The sequence below is a fragment of the Monodon monoceros genome, unplaced genomic scaffold, assembly GCF_005190385.1.
Source record: "Monodon monoceros isolate NGI ecotype Baffin Bay Population unplaced genomic scaffold, NGI_Narwhal_1 Super_Scaffold_12, whole genome shotgun sequence".
Classification (NCBI taxonomy): Eukaryota; Metazoa; Chordata; class Mammalia; order Artiodactyla; family Monodontidae; genus Monodon; species Monodon monoceros.
The window spans coordinates 155575031-155596876 of record NW_021703768.1 but is presented as its reverse complement, the minus strand read 5'-3'; the positions used below and the strand labels follow the sequence as shown (position 1 = coordinate 155596876).

At 38.3% G+C, this 21846-nt stretch overlaps 1 protein-coding gene across 1 annotated transcript; it reads left to right on the top strand.

The window, feature by feature from the left end:
* The first annotated feature begins 7883 nt into the window (after positions 1-7883).
* Positions 7884-21377, top strand: TRIM58 (tripartite motif containing 58). The gene is made up of 6 exons (XM_029218677.1): positions 7884-8306; positions 11406-11501; positions 14422-14652; positions 16543-16565; positions 16662-16762; positions 20756-21377. The coding sequence occupies exons 1-6, from the start codon at positions 7884-7886 to the stop codon at positions 21343-21345; spliced, it is 1464 nt and encodes a 487-aa protein (XP_029074510.1). The 3' UTR covers positions 21346-21377.
* Positions 21378-21846: the final 469 nt, after the last annotated feature.

Here is a 21846-nt window from a genome sequence, read left to right as displayed (position 1 = left end):
TGCATTCCTGCCTCTCCCACCAGCCTCCCCTTAGCAAGCCTCCTCCCATCTCATTGGGTCCCTCCATCCTCCCACTTGCTCAGGCCAGAAACCTGGAATTTGATTCTTCTTTCTCTCACACCCAGTATCTGATTTCTTACCCAAATTGCCTGGCTCCACCTGAAAATATATCCAGAAGCTGATCACCATTTAACAACAACATTGCATCCTCCCTGGAAAAAAAAAAAGTTCCAACTCCTCTCACCTGGATTGTTCAATAGTCTCCTTGCAGCCCCTACACATCCATCTGCCCTTCTTCAGTAAATACTCAGTAAAGCAGCCAGAGTGAAACTTTTAGAACAGAGCAAGCCATTCCTCTGCTTAAAGCCCAGTGCAACACCCAGCTTACACAGGGAATGTAAATGTACTGTGAAATCTTCCTGATAAGTAAATAAAACAATGTGGCCAATCAGCTTCTTCAAATGTCACAAATCCACTGTTCTGCTAATTCATTGTTTTTATTTTAGTCCTCTATTTTTGCTATGTTCTGGTTTCTCCTCTTGTACGTGGGTAAGATCACTAGGAATCTTATCTTCATTTGACAATGAAAAATTCAGGGAGAGTAAAAATGGTATTTTAACAAAATCTATGCATTTGTTACCAGGAACACATTAAAGGATTTGTCGTATAAATATATACTGAACTGTATGTATGAAATTTCTTAAAGCTTTAGAAAGGGAAATATTGCCAAAGCCTTCACAGTTTACCAGGCCCTACTTATTCTCTCTATGCACTGCCTCTCCAATCTCTTTCTCTATGTTCCTCCTTGCTCATTCTGCTCCAGACACTCTGTCTTCCTTAGTATTGTTCAAACTACACAGGTCTTGCCTCCTTTTCTATTCAACACATCCCAGTTTCCTGGGATATTGTCCCTGCACATTTCTAAGTGGTTCATATATCATGTTCTTCCATTCTTCTCAGATACCACCTTCTCCATGATGCCTTCCCTGACTACCATCATTCTGGGAGCCTGTGACATCAAGATAAATTTTTTGTGTGTATCTTGGTTCAAAGACAGAATATTCCAAAAGTTCTGACTTGAAGCCATTGAATGAACAACTAAAGGATACTAGAATATTATTATTTAATAATAAAGATTGATTGATCCTTTAAGCTCAAAGTAATTAAGGTAATTCTAGCATTTGGAAATAATCAGTATTTAAATTATTTCAATAGGTGGTGAGTTCCTCATTCCAGAAAGTATTTAAGAGAAGTTCAGTTTCCTTGAGCACTTGAATTGCATTGTGGGAGGGATTCTGATTGATTGTTTTCTTGATTGATTGATTTGTTCAGAAAGAGAGATATGATGGAAGATTTCCTGAGACAGCAATGCTCACAAATTCTCTTAGTAAAGTCACAAAGCCATTTTGGAAAATGATCCTTTGTTGCCTGCCTTTCTCTCATTTTTTGGTATGTATATTACCATGGGACTCAATTTAAAATAAACAATGAATAGATTAAGAAAATAATTAAACATGGAGAACAATAAGGACCTTGTTTGGGAGCCCACAGGGAAAGCAAAACAGCATTGTATCATGAGACTAAGTTTATAAGGCATTTGGCCCAGTTTCCTAGTCATCTAAAATCTCTCCTATAATGCACATTCAAGTGCACAAGGAAACCAGACTCTACTAATCACCATTCTTTGCTTAAATACTTTCAGAAATAAGAAACTCACCTAATGAAATACTGATTATTTACTAATTATTTCCAAGTGGTAGAATTACCTTAATTACATTGAGCTAAAAAAAAATTCTGATTCCTAAAATGCTGTGCTGAGTTTACTTCAGTACTAGAATAACCAGTGTAACCTCAGATCTAATGCTGTAGCTTTATTATGCAAATTATATACATATGAAATTATGTGAAAATAAATATAATCTAGAATGCTGTTGTCCTTATATGCAGTCTTTCCTAGAGTCAACTAAATGAGCTTTGGCATCTCAAGATTTCTTTTTTGGTTACTTTTTAGCTATTACAGTTTTATATGCTAAATAATTTAGGCAAGATAATTTAATTTGTTTCCAAGTAGATAGAGCATCAGCAAAGGCTAAAATTGCCTTGCCACAACAACCAAAATAACAAAATTTGTGTCATCAACACTAAAACACACACCATTTGGATTTCCTTCTGAGAAACTTCGAGCCTCTCCACATGAACCTCCCCTACCTGTCAGTCTCCCCAGCATGAAGAGCCCTAAATCATGGATCCAGGATCTGCCTTGCTCTCTTGTAACCCAAATGCGGACTGTGCTTTTTTTCTTGAGAGCAGGAATTTGCCATCTTTTGCTGGCGTTGGATGCTGCGAAAGCAGACTTCTCCTTTCAATAACTGTGTTCTTGAGGACTTGGCTCTTCCGAGAATCCTGTTCCCCAGACATTCTTCTGTAATTTGCCAATCAAATTAGTAAATCATGGAACCAACCTTCTGAGATTCAACTCTTCCCACTGAGGCTTAGATGTCGGTAACACTCGGGATAGATGCAATTCTTACAATTCTTTTGGAAGTATAATTCTAAAATTTAGCTTAAGATCAGTCCCAATGATATTTAACTAAAAATTAAATCAATTTAAAAAGTGTCTTTTTTAAATCTAGCAAGCATGTAATTAGTGTGAGTGGCTACCCTGAGGACTGAATGTATGACAGCTGTTTTTTGTTGAATGGCATTTCTCCAAGCTTTAATTACAGGTGAGACTAGATTTTAAAAACTCATGACTGCAAATTCATTCATTCATTCAATTAAAGCAATCTGTACCCAAGCTCATTCTGAGTGTTAATCTGTCGATCTAACACAAAAATGCAATTTGAGAATTAGGAGATGAATTGGAAAAGAAAAAGTTCTTAACCCATCCATAATATAGCAGGATTAAAAAAAAAAAATTCAAGTGTATGGAAGTCTGTCTAACTAAAGACCAAATTTATTAATATTTCTAGTTAAATGAAATTTGTCTCTTTTAATTTAAAATAAAATATTAAACGATTGAACAAATTTAAAAAAATTAAAATTGCATTTATTTTGGATAGTTTTTGATGATCCATTTAGTCAGCAAATATGCATTTAGCACCTACTATGTGCTTGGGGCTCATCCATGCATTGGGATTCACCAGTGAATCACACAAACACTATAGCCTGATGAGGTAGGCTGACATAATTCCTTATATATTGATGTTTGATTTAATTAATATCATTAAAAATATATTCATAAAAATATGATTTCAAAATAATATGATTCATGTATATATATTTTTTAGGAAACTTGGAGAAGAAAATACAGACAAAAATATATCTTTTTAAATGTCTATTGTACTGTCTCCCAGAATTAAACGTCTTATATCTTACCTTCCAAACTTTTTTGTGTGTGTCCCACACGTGGGGTAGTATAACTCCATTACTACTTATAGCCTATAGCTTGGCATATGTGCAGGTAATTTTTTTAGCCTGTATCTTGGCCTGTTTTTTCAGATAATTTTACAGCTAATTTGCATCATAGGTCTTTTCTCGTGCTGTTGAATTTTGGAAAAATAATTAAATACCATTTATGGACTGCATGATAGTCCACTCTTTGGGGTAGGGTTTTTATATCTGATCCCAAATCCAGATCTTGTAATTCCTACATGTTTGCAGAAAGAATATGAGAGTCCTGACAGGGCCTGCCTAGCACACCAGAAGCATCATCAAACACAAGACCTAGAACTAGAGGTAAGACAGGGCTCATTTCTACAGCCCTGCATTTGCTCACATCTCGAATTTCTCACATTTAATATATGGATGTGGTTTACAACACCTCCTTCAGAGAGTGTTATAAATCTCACACAGGACCTTGCATGTATTAATTTATTCCCGAAGCTATAGTGGCCCCTTACTCTATGCAGGCTCAGAGTGAAGGTACTTTGGAGTAAAATTTGAATAAGATAACATTCTTGTCCTTGAACCCATCAAATCACTTAAAAAGTTCTTAACGTAAATTCATTTTGAATATAACATTACTGAATAAATCTACTTTTATTAACATGTACATGTGCTGATTGGAGCTCATATGCATGAGAAACAGGCCAAGGGCCAGCATTATTCCCACTGCACTGATCAGTGTCTTAGAGACCTTCAGTTATCACTCACTGTCACAAGGAACCTTCTCTGCCCCAAACTTTCTCTGAATCCCCTCCATAGAAGTACCCCTTACATAGCCAGTGAAAGCTGAAGCTGTGTCTACAGAGGACATTAGACAACCTTAAGCTCAGTGAATTATCAATATAGACTCAGGGAAAAAGGAACAATAAAAATGCAGGATACAACTGCTGAAATGAAAACCAACAGATAATGAAATACTACTCAGCCATAAAAAAGAATGAAATAATGCCATTTACAGCAACGTGGATGGACCTAGAAATTATCAGGCTAAGTAAGTCAGACAGAGAAAAACAAATACCATATGATATCACTTATACATAGAATCTAAAGTATGATACAAATGAACTTATTTACAAAACAGAGATAGACTCACAGACATAGATAAACTTATGGTTATCCAAGGGGAAAGATGGAGAAAATTAGGAGTTTGGGGTTGGCAGATACAAACTACTATATATAAAATAGATAAACAATGTCTTACTGTATAGCACAGGGAACTATATTCAATATCCTGTAATAAACCATAATGGAAAATAATACAAAAAAGAATACATATGTATATACTTATACATATATAGACACACATATGTACGTGTAACTGAATCACTTTGCTGTACACCAGAAACTAACACAGCACTGTAAATCAACCATACTTCAATTAAAAAACAATTAAAAAAAGAGGAAAAACTGAGAAAAAAAAACCAACCAATAGAGATCTCTTTAAAAACCACAAGCAGGAAGGAAAGTGCTGTGTCAGTTGCTTTTGAGGTTTCTGCTGGCTGTTTTTTTGTTGTTTTCATTACAGAGTGGGCTGAGCTTGGGGCTAGGAGATTATAAATTCCCGAAGCTGAGGCAAAGGTGTGGTCAAGAGATCTGAGAACCTTGCTGAAGAAGACTCAGGCTAGGAAAGAAAATAAGGATGTCCTGGAGAGATGGTTCAGGAGCCCAAAGCCACCATGTCAAAGTAGTTAGGAAAGGTGAGCAGGGAGGAATGGTCAGAGGAGGAGAATCCTGTGTCAGAGAAGGCAGAACACACGTGAAGTGGAGTATTAGAGAAGGATGATGGCAAGGGGTGAGGATATTAACTAAAAGATTTAGAACTATGCATTCTGCAAATGAATCAGAGAAAGGAGTCAGGGTAAGGATCCAGGAGTGGGTGCACCAAAATGTGGTTAAGATGTGTTTTATTCACCCCAGAAGAATGATCATGAGAAAACACAAATTTAATTTAGACCAATCCTATTAAACAAGAAAGTGCTCAGGAAGGCATTTGTAAATACAGTGACATCTACTTATAATCCAGTCCACTACTTACCTGCACAAATGCGCTGTAAGGAAAATTTGTTTTTTTAAGAACAGTGGTACAGAGGTCATTCCTAGCCTCCCAATGCTAGAGACAAAGCCAAGCTTAAATTCAGTGACCCTAGAACCAGTCAGGGAAGAAGTGCCATCTGATGTCAGCTCACCCACTCCATCTCACCCTCCTGGAAACCACTTTGACCCCCACATCCAAGGTCAGTGACCTTCCCTTAGCCTTTTAGGCACTCGGAAATCTGCATTCAAGTGAGCTGAGTTATTAATTCCTCTATACATTTGAGCAATATGATGCTTTATTATGTCTCCAAATAACATAGAAATGTGTTCTAGCATCTTAGAGAGTCACAGCAATATAAGTCAAAATCATATATGTAAAATGTAGAAAAATATGGATCTCACATTTGACATAGTCACTGAAATTTTATCCTCCATTAGCTTCTAGGATAAACTGTACTGATTCTGTTCATTCATTCCCACACTCATTTATTCAACCAGTATTCATTGGGTGTCTTATGTGTCAGTTACTCTTCAAGTTACTAGGGATATAATATTGAAGAAAATAGAAAAAAAAATCTCCTGCTTACATTCTAATTATCCATTTATTTTGCTATTTCTTCTCTTTTTCTTTAATTAAATATAAATACTACATGCCAGAACTTGTATCAAATGTGTGACATCTATTAGCTTATTCAATCCTCTGAACAGCCCTGTAGGAGTGGCACTAACAATGTCCTAATATTTTAAAGGAAGTTTGGTAGAGAAACTTGTCTAAAGCCCCTTATCTAGCAAGTGGCACAGTCTTCAGCCTGGGACCAGGGTCTGCTTTTCTATTGTTGAGACTTTTGCCCTTTTCCTTTCTTTTCTAAATTCACATCTTTGATGTTCTGCTCATAACTGTCTCTTCTTGTTCTCAAAGAATCTCTCTGTTTTAATTATCCACCTAACCTTTAGGTAGACAACTTCAAAACCCTTTAGGCCCTGCCCTCCACCAAAGCTCCAGGCCAAGCCCTGGGCCTTAGAATAAGGACCCACAAACCACACAGGAGCTGCAAGGACCTGAGTCATCTGTCCCTGCCTCCCACTGGGACCTTATCCACTGCCACTCATCCTCACCTCGAACACATACCAGCCTGCTTGGCTGCCTCATGTCCTGGGGCAAACCTGCTCCCTCCAGCAGCAGTTCATCTTGTGTACCCTGTGCCCTCTGACTGTTCTGCTTGATAGAGTCCCCTTCCTATGCTCAGCCTGTAGTCACCCTTCAGTTATTAACTCAGAGACTCCCAAGGGCCAAACTCCAACCCCACAGGCTAGTTCAAAGCCCTGTTATATTCTTGCAGCACTGGTGAGTGTCCTTTCTCCCAGGTATTAGTTTATACTTTTATGAGTTCTCCTGATGCATCTTAAGGTTCCCTTGAGAGCTGGGTCATTTGTCTTTTGCTTACCCTTGTGTCTGAGACTTGCAGTTTGTGCTGAGGAACACATATTGAAGGACTGAAGGATTTGCTACAGGCATGCCATGCGCATCTTTGCTTCAAACTCAACAAAATGAAAATTACATTTTGTGCAGATGACAGACACTTTCCACATTTGTCTACTTTCTGGCTGACCTAATGATCTCACCATATTCATCCCAAGTAGGGATCACATCCTTTCTGTCAAATCATCTCTCTTCTTCTATATCTTTCTCAGCCTTCGCCACCTCACAGGTGCCGCATATGCTTGAATTATTTCTTATAACCAATGCCTTAACCTACAGCTTTGCCACCTCCAAGATATGCTTTGCAACAATCACAACATGTGTGCAGTCATTATAGGACTCACTGAACTGGGCCAGGTATTTATTTAAATGCTTTGCATTGTTGTTGGGCTATAGACCCCTCATTATTATACACACATTTTTTTTGGATCTCCCTATCAACCCACCTACCCAAATTTTTTATCATGGGTTAATTAACAGGAGGTAGAAAAAATAAAGTTTGGAAAAAAAAAAAAACTTTAAGAACTCATTATGCCGTATAAGGATAAGAAGGTCATGGGGTAGTTAGAAAATAATGGAAGGAAGGAGCTAAGCAATTCTCCAAATTTACTGACAGTGAAAACATGAGAATTCGGGTTCCAATAAGGTATACTATGAGGGATTCCGTTAGAAATGATCAGTTTCCTAGGAGGCTAGGGTAACTAGAATGTTAATTTTATCCTTGTGGTTGAGGGTGCCTGAGTTACAACTTTTCCCTGGGAGTAGCTCATTTGGACTCTGGCCAGCGGATAAAACCCATCTTGGGTCTGTTTCTCATGCTGTGGGGTTCCTCCCTTCTGTGCCAGACCACCAGGGGAGATAGAGCAGGCAGCTGGGGAAGGCGGCTCTGCTATCAGCAGGGCCGGGCGAGGCCCGGCCGGCCATGGCCTCGGGGGGGCCCGGGGAGCGGCTGTGCGAGGAGGCTAGGTGCCCAGTGTGCCTGGATTTCCTGCAGAAACCGGTCAGTGTGGACTGCGGCCACAGCTTCTGCCTCAGATGCATCTCCGAGTTCTGCGAGAAGTCCGACAGTGCACAGAGCGGCCTCTATGCCTGTCCGCAGTGCCGGGGTCCCTTCAGGCTGGAGAGCTTCCGCCCCAACAGGCAGCTGGCCAGCCTGGTGGACAGCGTGCGGCAGCTGGGGCTCGGCGCGGGGCCCTCGGGGGCGCGCCTGTGTGTGAGGCACGGCGAGGAGCTGAGCCGCTTCTGTGAGGAGGACCAGGAGGCTCTGTGCTGGGTCTGTGACACCACCCCAGAGCACAGGAGCCACCGCACAACACCGCTGCAGGAGGCCGCCAGGTGCTACCAGGTGAGAGGTGTTACCATGGCACGTGGAGGGCCACGATTCCTGGGTCTGGAAATGCTGATCTGTAACAGAGGAGCCGACTGAGTCAGAGGTGTGAAGAGTGCCTTGCTAGGGACAGAGCCAAATGCTACCACCTGATCTGAATGACCTGTGCCCTCCGCACCAACCACCCTCCTGGCTCACATTCACCTTGAGGTCTCCATGCCTTTGCTCCGTGCACACCCCACCTTTAGGGACCCCTGTTCAGGAGCTCAGACATACCATTATTTTAGGTTGCCCTCCTCTCCCATGAAATTCTCCCTGGACGTTTAATTTCATGCTGGTCTTAATTTTCCTGATGTTGATAATCTGGGCTCCACAGCTAGAGCTCTGGTGTAGAGGGCTGTGGTGTCCAATGGGCTCTTAGTTACAGGTGCACATAGTTATTGGAAACACTTCCGAATAACTATCATTTGTATAATGTCTTGCTTTTGCATAGTGTTTATCTCTATGTTAATTAATATTGTCACCAAAACAACCTTCATTTTTAAAAAACTTTTATTTTATTTTGGAGTATGGTTGATTTACAATGTTGTGTTAGTTTCAGGTGTACAGCAAAGTGATTCAATTATATATATACATATCTCCCTTCTTTTTCAGATTCTTTTCCAATATAGGTTATTACAGAATATTGAGTAGAGTTCCCTGTGCTATGCAGTAGGTCCTTGTTGATTATCTATTTTATATGTAGTAGTGTGTATATGTTAATCCCAAACTCCTAATTTATCCCTCCCCCGCCCTTTTCCACTTTGGTAACCATAAATTTGTTTTTGAAGTCTGTGAGCCTATTTCTGTTTTGTAAATACGTTCATTTGTATCATTTTTTTAGATTCCACATATAAGTGATATCATATGATATTTGTCTTTCTCTGTCTGACTTATTTCACTTAGTATGATAATCTCTAGGTCCATCCATGTTGCTGTAAATGGCATTGTTTCATGCTTTTTTATGGCTGAGTAATATCCCATTGTATATATGTACCACATCTTCTTTATCTGTCCATCTGTCAATGGACATTTAGGTTGTTTCCATGTCTTGGCTATTGTAAAAGTGCTGCAGTGAGCATTGGGGCGCATAAAGCAACCTTCATGTTTGAACATTTGCTAAGAATAGTTTCTGGATGGGCACAGGGCTCTGATCACCTTTAAAGCCTGCCAATGCATGTTACTCTGAAGTAGAAATCCAGTAGCTAAGCACACAGGCCCTTCTCTATTCAACACGTATTTGTGGACTTATGATGTGAGCATCCTCAATGAAAAGGTGACTCATATTGGAGTACCTGGCCCACAAAAGTGGCATCTGTGAAACCCTATGAATAAGATTCTCCCTGCTGGTGCTCATCTAAAGTTTTTAGACATATCCTGAACACATTTAAATTCTGAATATCTGGAACGGCTGCTAGCACAAAGGAGGTTAAAGTCATCTTTAATCTATCGACCTTTACCTGAAGTACTATCACGATGAAATAAAGTGCAAATATCAACTTTCTAAAATAATAATAAATTTAATTAACAAATTATTATTAATAATGTATAATTTAGAATATTTTGTATATTTATATTATGTACTATAATTTATAATAACAAAATAATTAGTAATAATTATTATTTTAACTTTGTTCTAAATCAAGGTTTGTGATTTTTTTTCCCTCAACTTCCCTCTGGACCTACCAAGAAATAGCTTTCTTAGTGTTTCTTCTTGATTTTGGTTGTCTTCTGCAGAATTCAGTTGCTAGCTACTTTCTAGCTAGACTTTTGAAATATATTCCTGCCCTTTTTTTCTTTTAATCCATAAGGTACTATATATTGCATGGATAATGTCATATTTCTAAGGAAGTTTTCTCTATTTCAGTAGCTCTTCAACTAAATACCAAATAAATATCTTCTAAACTCCTTAGCCTATCAATCAAGACATTCTAAGGCCCTAAGTTTTCTTACTATAGCTCTTGTCTAAACCAATCATTCGATCCAGCAAAACTAGCCTAATTACTGTTGTCCCCAAACATGCCACAGGTTTTTACCTCCTTGCTTTTGCTTACAATTTCTTTTGTCCATAAGTGTTGAAGTATTCTATTCCTTCCAAACACTAAAAAAATTGCTAGTTTCTTCATCTTTTTAAATGCCTCCATGGATTCTACTGCTGTTTTATGTGCTCTACCTTAGAATATTATCTTTAAAAAAGAACAACCTTGATGTGTAGGACTTGTTCAGTGACTTTGGGAAGAATTTCATTTTTTGTTTGCTAGTTTTTGTTTTTGTTTTGTTTTTTCTGAGACTTATTGAATGATTTTGAGAAGAGTTTTAAAATGTGTGTATGTGTCTATCTTTGTGTGTGTTCTTTGTAAATAAAATACATGCGTTTACCTCTAGCAGGAGTCCTAGGGTTGAAAGAGATTTACTTTTCATTAAATTATTTTTCTACCCCTTGTAAGATTTATGACATTCTGTATTTCTTTTTCATGTAGTAAATATTAACTTACAAGTTTTCTTCTGCCAAATATAATAAATACACTTCTGATTATAAAGTAATAAATAACTGTAAGCAGTTGAAATATATAGATATAAGGAATAGCATCACTTTTCAACCAAGAATTAGTATATGAGATTTTGTTTATTGAATATATTTTCATTGGTCTCTGCCTAGTTTTTATATATTCATCATAAGCATTTTTATTTTTCAAACTTGGTGCAAAGTTGCATGAAGTATACTTATTTTAATTTTCTTTATACTTGTATTTCTTGTCATTAAATATTCTGCAACGCCTTATTTTAATTCCGTCCTGTGAAAATAAAATTTCCTCACTCCCGTATTTTTAACACTTTGGTTAATTACAGTTTTACTATTTAAAATACAATGAACACACTTTTAGATACATCTTTGATTCCATCTGGCATCAACATTTAAAAACATATTTATGTTTAACAGTTATTAACAAGGTCGAACATTTTTATATGTTTTCTAGGGCCTGTTTTAGCTGATCTTTGTATTTCCCCCCATACCCAGTCAATATTAAGTACTGAATGAGGGTATCTGTAATGGCTGCCGCATATCTTCCCAAACAGGTAAAGCTCCAGATGGCCCAGGAACATGTGAGGAAAGAGATGGAGGAAGCCTTGACTCAGGAGGCCAGTGTGGGAAGGAAAACTGTCATTTGGAAGGTGAGAGAATATTGGGGTTCAGGAGGCTAGCCTATTTGAAGGATCCAAATTTGGGTCACTAAATCATTCTTCCACCAGCACTCCAGCACTTTTGTTCCATCTACATGGGTACTCAAGAAAAAAAATCTCAGTTTCACCCTGGATCACCTCATCCCCTCAAATTATATTGTACAGTTGTGTTCTTTTTATCTCTGTTAATATGACACCAATCCAAATTGTAAATAAACTTTACTGATCTTGATCTTACTCACTCACTTGATTTTACTCATCTTAACTCACTGCATCACCTAGAACAGAGTTTTGTACCGTCAGTACTAGTTTAAAAAATATACATTTGTTAGATGAATGAAATAGTAAATATTTCACATCACTTATATATATGAAATACAGGTCAATAGTCATCATCTTACATATAGAAAGACAGTCTGAATTTTCAGTCTTTTTCAGTCATCCATAAATATTTTTTATCTTTATTATACCTCATCAGCTCTCTTTTTATTTATTTATTTATTTATTTATTTATTTATTTATGGCTGTGTTGGGTCTTTGTTGCTGTGCATGGGCACAGCTCTAGTTGTGGCAAGTGGGGGCTACTCTTTGTTGCGGTGTGCGGGCTTCTCATTGCAGTGGCTTCTCGTTGCGGAGCATGGGCTCTAGGCATGCAGGCCTCAGTAGTCGTGGCACACGGGCTCAGTAGTTGTGGCTCGCGGGCTCTAGAGCACAGGCTCAGTAGTTGCGGCGCATGGGCTTAGTTGCTCCATGGCATGTGAAATCTTCCTGGACCAGGGCTCAAACCCATGTCTCCTGCATTGGCAGGTGGATTCTTAACCACTGCACCACCAGGGGAGCCACTCATGAGCTCTTTTTTTCTCTTACCTATTTATACATACACACACACAAACATACACAGAGTGATTCTGAACCTGGCGCAGTGCTGCCTTCCAAGAGATATTTTGTAATATGTGTAGATGTTTTTGGTTGTCACAACTGGGAGAGGGTGGGTGCTCTACTAGCAACTCATGTGTAGAGGCCAGAAATGCTGCTAGACACCCGAATGCACAGGACAGTCACCTTTCCCCCAAAAAAATCACAGCAAAGAATCACCTGGTCTAATGTCAAGAGGGTCAATATTGAGAAGCTGTATATGGAAATTACATAGGTGTTTTTATTTATATAATATGTATTATAATAGATATAGAATCTATTTTATAGAATATTTCTCTTCTCTGTCCTTCTCCAAGGAACCCTTTTATTTTTATAATTCTTTCTTCTTTTCTCAAAAATTTTGTCTTGTGCTCTGTTTTCTGACAATATTTTCATAAGGATTATTTTTGCTATATTTTTCTTCTGTGATAAGTCTTATCTTTTCCCATAGTTATGTATATTATATGTAAAGTTCATTGATAGTGATGTTTATTGATAATTTTTATTCTTTTTATGCTAACAATCCAAGTCAGTTGTTTTTAATCCTGACCTGACCACAAATTTACAAAATCAGAAATTCCATATCTGAGATATGGGTTCCTTCATTTTTTGAACCCTCCGCTGATTATTCTAAAGTAGAGATGATTCTAAGATCCCTGTCCTAGGCCAAATAAACTAGCATGATTTTTAGCTTTGAAAATGTATCTATGTGAGCCAAAAGCAACAAGCATGGGCTTAAATAAACTCTAAATTCTGTGAAAACCCTTAGCCTTTCTGTATCTGTAGATATAATTGTAGTACTCAGAAGGATGATATGAGAGAAGAGTGAATTGCAACTAAAACCCTCTGGACCATGTTATCTCTTATGACCCAAATATAATTCCACTGTTTTTCAATGACTGAGTTATTAGCACCACTCCTCAATAGCACAGCCTCCAACATGGAGAATGGGGGAGAAATTCAATGAGTTGTACCTTTCAGATCAGAATATGGAATTCACAGTTGGTTGACTTTAAAGAGGTCAGAATTATATGAATCTAGTTGTTTAGAAAGTGGCAGAAGGAGGTAGAAATGGGAAATTGGAGGAAAGAGTTGAATCTTATGAAATTTGAGGAAAATCGTTATTAGAATTATTTTAAAGGCACTAGCTTGTGTTCTTAAATTGAACCAAAATGGTATAATGTTTAATAATGGACCAGAGAATTCAAAATGTGGAGAGACTATGGGAGGGCAATTTGCCTCTTATTCTTAGTTTAAAGCTACTTTTCCACACACCAGTCTCCAGAGAATAAAATTTAGATATATTAATGCTGTATCGAAATGTGTTCCTTAGGTCTATTAAAAAATTATAGAGGTGAGATTTGGGTAGAAATCAAGATGAATTCCCTGAACCTGTGCAATAAGTGACCTGAGAATAACTTCTTTCTTTCTTGGCTCTGCAGAGAATGTGAGCCTTATAGTTTCATGATTACCACATTATTGAGGAATATTTTCTAATCTCTATAAACGTTTTCTTATTCACGTTTACAAATCCAGGTCTCCCTAATCTCTCCTCATAATTCAGTTATCTCCACACAGTTCTCATTCCAGTGACTAATAGTAAATTTTCACTTCTATTGAGCAACTACTCTATGTCAGTCACTGTGCTCAACAGTTTGATATTAAACTCTAATTCCCAGACCCTTCTTTTCCCCCATTTTGTATATGGTACTGAAACTTGAATATGAAAGTGCCTGGTCCTCAAGTCCATGGAAATGGGATCCCAAATCCAACAGTATTTCTCAAACTCTTAAGTTTGAAAACTCTAGCAGGCCACTTCTCATGAGTAGTCTCTGGCTTCTGCATGTTGTTAGAATGCAGTGGGTCCGTTCATAGAGTTATGAAGATGAGATCACTCCAGACATTGCCTTCTCCAGCTTCGTCAGCCCATCCGTGAGGGTGGAGGCCAAATGCTCTGCCCCAGCTGCTGATCATTCGATGCACTGTGTCACTCCAGGAGAAAGTGGAAACGCAGAGGCAACGCTTCAGGTTGGAGTTTGAAAAGTATCGTGGCTTCCTAGCCCTGGAGGAGCAACTGCAGCTTAGAAGACTGGAGGAGGAGGAGCGAGCCACCCTGCAGAGACTGCGGGAGAGCAAGAACCGGCTGGTTCAGCAGAGCAGGGCCTTGAAGGATCTGGCAGAGGAGCTGGAGGAGAGGTGCCAGCGCCCAGCCCTGGGTCTGCTGGAGGTGGGGCTGGGTGCCTGGGAGGGGAGGGATGGGTAGACTTGAGAACAAGGGGACAAATAGCAGCTTTCAGAGGCAAACAGCTTAAGCATTTATGATCTTTAGGGAAAGGGCACCCTAGAATTTACTTGGAAAACATCTTAATTCTTAATCCTAGCATCAGAATCTGAAGGGACCCTAGAGAATCATATAAAATAGTTCATACTAAAGACAAAACTTAAATATTTTTAAAACTAAAATCAATTTAATGATTTACATATGATTAAACAGAAAAAGGACAATCTGTAACCTCAAAATCGGTCAATGATGATATTGCTGTATTTCAGTGATGGCCAATCCAAAAAAGTCTTGTTAACCCATTTAAATGTCAATAGCCAAAAGTATGAGTAATATTTTAAATTGTCCACCTTGAAATTCGCACGTTAATTTCTAAGACAAATGCTAATTTTCTAGCCCATATTGCATGACTATTCCAGGTGTGGTAGGGAGAGATTGCCTGGGCTCCATGCAGCTTGCCCACGCTATATTTGAGATTATAGAGCAAAGAGACAAACAACAGGGAAAAGGAAATATTTCCTTTTAATCCTCCTTGAAGGGATAAAATCCCAAGTGAACTGAGAAAGTCATCGTTGTTGCTGGATGCATGCTATCATGATAGAACTCACTGCAATAGAAATTTTCTGGGCACGCTTCATTGTATCTCATCCCCAGTGCCTCATTTAGGGATTTCTGAACTAAGCAATTCCTATCCTCATACAAGTACTGTGATAAATAGCACTGGTTACGGAGTGGGGGGTCATTAAATGAATGCATTTACAAAACATTTTTATTTAATTTGTCCCATTTTGTCTTCAATATATCTATATATCAGTAAAACTTGTGTTGTTGTTATTAGTGTTGTTATTATTATTTTTATTAGTATTGCTATGCCCACTTCCTAGTGAGCAAACTGTCAGAAAGGAATAAATTTTCTAAATTTCAGACGGTAAATAAACACAAGAACTCTGGCATTTTCAATAATATTCATTGTCTCACCTTACCATATCTCAAAACACAATGTATATAAAGTTATCGTTTATTATCACTGAAGAAATGTTAAAATGTCTTATAAATCTTAGGGGGAATATATTCTCAAATAATTTAGTTTCATTTTTATACCCTCTTTTCCCTTTCTTTCTCAGTACCAGTAAGCTGTATTTCACCAGCAATGGCCAAAAACAAGGCCTGTCATTCTGATGAAAAGTAAAGCTAAGCATTTCCCTGTTTTTATGCCCTGTCAAAATTAATCTGACAGGTGGCTATTTTTTAGAGGGAGAGGGGAAATGCAATGCAGGTGATTTATTTAGTAATCTACTTTGAGATGAAATGTTGCTAGATATTAATGACTTCTATTTTTATCCACTTAGGTAATTTAGACATGGTATGTTGGTTCAAAGAATGAGGAATTTAGGGTTTTCTTAAAAGGACATTGAGAGCAACATTTTATGTCTAACCTTTCACTGTTACTCAAATAAATTCTGAAGACACTCAGAATCTGTTTTTACCCTAATTGCATTCACAGAATGTAACTCTTTACTAAAATATTGAAATGTCAGAATTATCAATTCAGAAAATAGTTAAACCAATAGATATTATAGGAATTAACCTAAACTTCGTGTGGTCTGATTTTATTTTAATAGAGGCAAACTGATTATATTATTTTAAATTCATGAGAAAACTCAACAACAGCCTGTTTTTAGCTTTTATTAAGAGAGAGTCATGTTTCTTATAGTTTTACCTTAATAGTTAATGATTTCCAATAATTCCTAAAGAGATGTTCATGGTGTGTCCCCAGTCTGTCAAAAGCAGTTCAGAGGTCTAACTCACACCTACTTGTTTCTCTTTCACTTTCAGGGTGTGGGAGGAGCCTTGAGCCGGTATGTTTACTTTCTGAATCAAAGAATGGGTTGGGAGAGGCTGGGGAGGTTGGTGGATAACCCTACTGAGAACTGTGGGTTCTGCGCTCTTCTCAGAAGTAAGAGTGTCACACGGCTGGACCTGGAGACCATCCCCATGGAGCTGAAGACAATGTGTCGCATCCCTGGGATGAGGGAAATGTTGAGAAAGTTCCAAGGTAGGCTGCATTTTAGAGCTCGAGGAACTATGACACCTGGAATTTGGCTCTTATTGCAATTTGTTACTGTACCAGTCAGGCTATAGTAACAAACAGAACCCAAAGTTTAGTGGCTAAAATCAGAAAGGTTTTATTTCGAGATCATGTTTTAGGTTGATTACTAGATTGTGGAGGCTTTAATTTCACATAATCTCACTCTGGGGACCCGTGCAGACAGAGCCCCACCTCCTTCCTGTTGCTGGTAGCCATGGAAAAGGGCAAGATTATGATGAACCATGCACTACTCCGAAGTGGCACACAGGGCTTTCCTGAAGATTTTATTGATAGAAGTGAGTCACACGTTTATGCCAAACTACAAGGGAGGAAGGGAGAGAGCACCGTGCTCAGAATAAAAAAAAAAGAATGTTGAGATACTTCTGAAGAGTCTGAAAGAATATCAGAGTCACTGACACCCACATAAGCTACATTTGGTTAGAATGGTGGGCTTGAAAGTGATATTAGCTGTGATATAAGTAACATTAGTTCTAATCAATCTCCATTTCCTTGTTTATAAAATGCTAAAAAATTGTATTGTTTGGAGGACAAAATGAAACTTTTGAAAACAGAAAATCATCAATATATGAAAGCATTGCAGTGTATCAAATAATATAAGGTTTGGATTATTTTATTATCTGGCAATTTGATGAATTTCTTAAATTAGATAGTTAATAAAGCCAAAAATATTCAGTCAATTATATTTAAGTACTCTCTGTAGGCTCTGTGGTGTTACAATTAGTTTGTTTGGTCCTATTATGTTGTTTTTTAAAACAGTAACGGTTCAATACTTTTAATTTCTTTTCTATATTCAATTTATACCAAGTAATGAAAACAGACAGTGGCTAAATAGTGGCTTTATTACTTACAGGGAAACCACTTTGTCCCATGATGAGAAAACCCATCTTATCAGTCCTGTTCAATGATTTAATCAATGTTCTGATGGGCAAAGTAATATGTACTAACTGCATGGAATGTTGCAAGTTACTACACTCTCATAATCAGCGTCTCCATATTCCCACTTATTTTTACTGAATTAACTAATCAATTCCACAAATATTGTGTACTTTATGACAGCAACTCTTCTAAACATTAGAATATAAAATTGAACAATAACATCAACTTACAAATCTACAGCTTCATGTTGCATATATTTGCTTAAATTATGCAAAATACACAGAATGTTAGAAGATGATACAGAATATTGAAAAAAAGAATAAATTAAGGGTGGCTGGAAGTTCTGGGGTTAGGGCATCTAATTTGGAATTTGATCATCGAGGAAAGCATTCCAGGCATCAGAAATGAGTGCCAAGGCCTGAGATGGAAATATGGAAGATGCATTCCAGGAGCTATGAGGAGTTCTGTGCGGCTGTGGTGGAGTGAGTGAGGGGAGAGCTGGGGAGGCCAAGAAAAGTCCAAGTAGCACAGGACCCAACAGGCAGGCCACTGTGAGCAATGCTTTACCTCCAAGTGAAATAGAACATCAGTTAAAAGCTGTAAATGGAGGAATAGGATGATTGGATTAATGTTTTGTGGCGATCACTCTGTGTGCTTTATTGAGAATAAATTACAGAGGGGAAAGTCTTGATGTGGGAAAGCCAGTTAGGATCCGTTGTAATAATCCAATCAGAGACGATTGTCCGTTGGACAAGGGTAGTAGTACTGGAGGTGCAGAGAAATGGACAGAATCTTGGTATTTTGAAGGCAAAGCTGGCAAGATCTGCTGTTGGATTAGATATGAGGTGTCAGAGAAGGAGAAAAGTCGTGAATGATTCCAAGGTTTAAATCTCCAGAATTGGGTAATGAAATTGCTGTTTACATTGACAGGTAAAGCTGCAGGTGAGGCAGAAAAAGGGAAATGGGTTTTAGACACATCAATGCTGTGATGAATGTTAAATATCCAAATGTTGATGTCAGGTACACAGATGAATTTACAAATATGGAGTTCCAGGAGAAAAGTCTAGGCTAGATATATATATATATATATATATATATATATTTGGAATTAGTAAGCATATGAATGGAATCTAATGAATGCAATGTGCCTGCCAGCCCCAGAACACATCAGAAGTGATCTGAGAAAGAGGCAAGAGGTCCCAATCCTGAGACCATTGGCTTCTCGAATAGCAGTGATGGAGAAGAGGAGAAAACAGCGAAGGAAACCAAGAAGGGGAGGCCAGTGGACAGGGAGGGAAAGCATGATGACTGGTGTCTTTGGGAAAGAGAAGTGAAGTTTCCCAGGACAAAAGGATTCTCAACAGTGTTGAGTGCCACAGAAAAGTCATTTAAGGTGAACTTTAAGGACTGATCATTTATCAATGCATGGGGCACTGGGAAGAAGGAGTAGTTTGCTTAAGATATTATTCTATCTTGGTGAGCAACTGAGTTTAAGAAAGAAGAGGTAGGGAGAGGAACTGGAGATAGATGTATTAACAACTATTTCACAGATGTATTTTCTTATAAATGGAGCAAATAAGTGTGCTGGAGTGGGAATGATGCATGATGACATGACATCTGTTAAATAGGCCTAACACAATTCCACGGAGACCCACTTTTCAATTCCCATTATTTATGACAGGAAAGTCATATAATTTGGGAAAATCACATAATCTCTTGGACTCTGAGTCTCCTCATCTACAATATGAGGATGATAGTGGCACCCTTGAGGGTGGGGTTCCATGGGATAGTATAGATGATGGACGACTTATGTGACCCATTCAGGTTTGAGTATCAATAAAAGATAGTTAGAAGTGGTTTAGAGACAAATAAGAATAACAGTCAGCATCTTAGTATGTGTTATTAGTATATTAAAAATTAAAATATGATTAATGAAATTTACTAATTTTGAATGTTTACCAAAAAAAAAAGACACTGAATATTTTACATCCTCCCTTCACTGAGGTCATTTCATTTGTAGATGTATTTATTAATTATATGTACAAATAAAATTTCATATCAATCTCACTGGGACTTCACAGTATCAGTAGTAGTTTTCTATTGCTGCATAGCAAATTACCACAAACTTAGCTACCCAAAACCACATCCATTTATTGGCTCACAGTTCTTCAGATCAGATAACCACATGGGATCAGCTGGCATCTCTGCTTAAGATTTCATAAGATCAGAAATCAAGGTGTTGACCAGGCTGGGCTTCTCTAAAGGATCCAGGGAAGAGTCCACTTGCAAGCTTATTCAGTTTGTTGATATAAAGCAGTTCCTTGCAGTTGTGGGACTGAGGTTTCTATCTCCTTGCTGGTTATCAGTTGGGGGTCACTCACCCTTCTCCTCAGCTGTGGCCCACTCCATCTTCAAAGGCAGCAATGACACATCAAATCCAGATGTCTCTGATTTTCACTTCTGGTGGCAGCCTGATAGCCAAAGAAACCTCTCTGACTTTAAAAGGTGATTTTATTAGACCCACTCAGATAATCTCCCTCTTGTCACATAATATAACAGAATCATGAGAGCACCACCAGGGTCTGAAGGTCATGAGGCTCATCTTAGAATTCTTCCTATCATAGTAACATAGCTTTGAAAGTGGTGGATTTTATACCAATGAATTTTTCCTATAGGCTTTGAGGAGAAAAAAAATCCCAAGGGAGCTGTAAATTTTATTTTAAATGCAGATCTTCCAAAGAGCACCAAAGATCTTCCAAAGTACTCTGGATAGAGATAAAAGGAATCTAAATGGTCATGCACATGGTTTGTCTTATCATCAATGGTTATGTTTGAACTGGGGCAGTAATGAGTCCTGGATTATGCAGACATAGCAGTGGAATACACTCAAAAGCAATGAAGCATATACTCATCGACCTGCAAGGTGAAATACATATTTTGTTATCTCCAGGAGTTATTAGAGGGAGAGTGAGGAATGGCGTGACAGTTCTCAATATCATGGCTTCCTAAGTTTTCACCAGTCTTTTCTGTTCTTTTACATGTTCCACAAAATTCTTTCTGCAGTTGACATAAAACTGGATCCCGCCACAGCACATCCTAGCCTCCTCTTGACTGCTGACCTGCGCAGTGTGCAGGATGGAGAACTATGGAGGGATGTCCCCAACAACCCTGAGCGATTTGACACATGGCCTTGTATCCTGGGTTTGCAGAACTTCTCATCAGGGAGGCATTACTGGGAAGTCATGGTGGGAGAAAGAGCAGAATGGGGGTTAGGTGTCTGTCAAGACACAGTGTCAAGAAAGGGGGAAACCACACCATCTCCTGAGAACGGGGTCTGGGCCATGTGGCTACTGAAAGGGAGTGAGTACATGGTCCTTGCCTCTCCATCAGTTCCTCTCCTCCACCTGGAACGGCCTCGCTGCATTGGGATTTTCTTGGACTATGAAGCAGGTGAAATCTCCTTTTACAACATCACACATGGGTCTTATATTTACACGTTCAATCACCTTTTCTCTGGTTTTCTTCGACCTTATTTTTTCATTTGTGACACGACTCCTCTTATCTTACCACCTATGACAGAAGTGGAGTTAGAAAATTGGGCATCCAGGGGTCATTTTCACCCTGCTTCTAACATTAGAGACGATCCTTCCTAAAATTCTGTTGCTAAGATACACCCCAAGCCTAGTAAAGTTTCCTGGAGTAGAATGGAGGGTATACATATGTGAAGGCTCAACAGATGTCCCCATTTAGGTCAGCACTTCATTCCTTGTCACTATGGACATTTTCCCATAGGGGCAAAAGAGAAAATATAAAATACTTGTGTTTGGACAAGGATTGTATAGAATAGTAATTTTAGAAATGGAGCAGGCTTACCACTCTTTTCCCAAATGGCTCTACATACTTTCTTGATGTTTTCCTCAAATGAATGGACCTCATATTAAACAAAGATATCTATACATTTATTTTAATGCCTCATTCCTTTTAATATCTCTTCATTCCAATCTTCCATATATTAAGAATTAGAAATGGCAATTCTTAAATTGGTTCAGAACAGTCCAATATTGTTCTAGCATCAGCTCCGTAATTCTTTTTCCTCCTCCTTATTTTCCTTCTCTTATTCTCTCCTCTTTCTCTGCCTCTCTGCCTCTGCATCT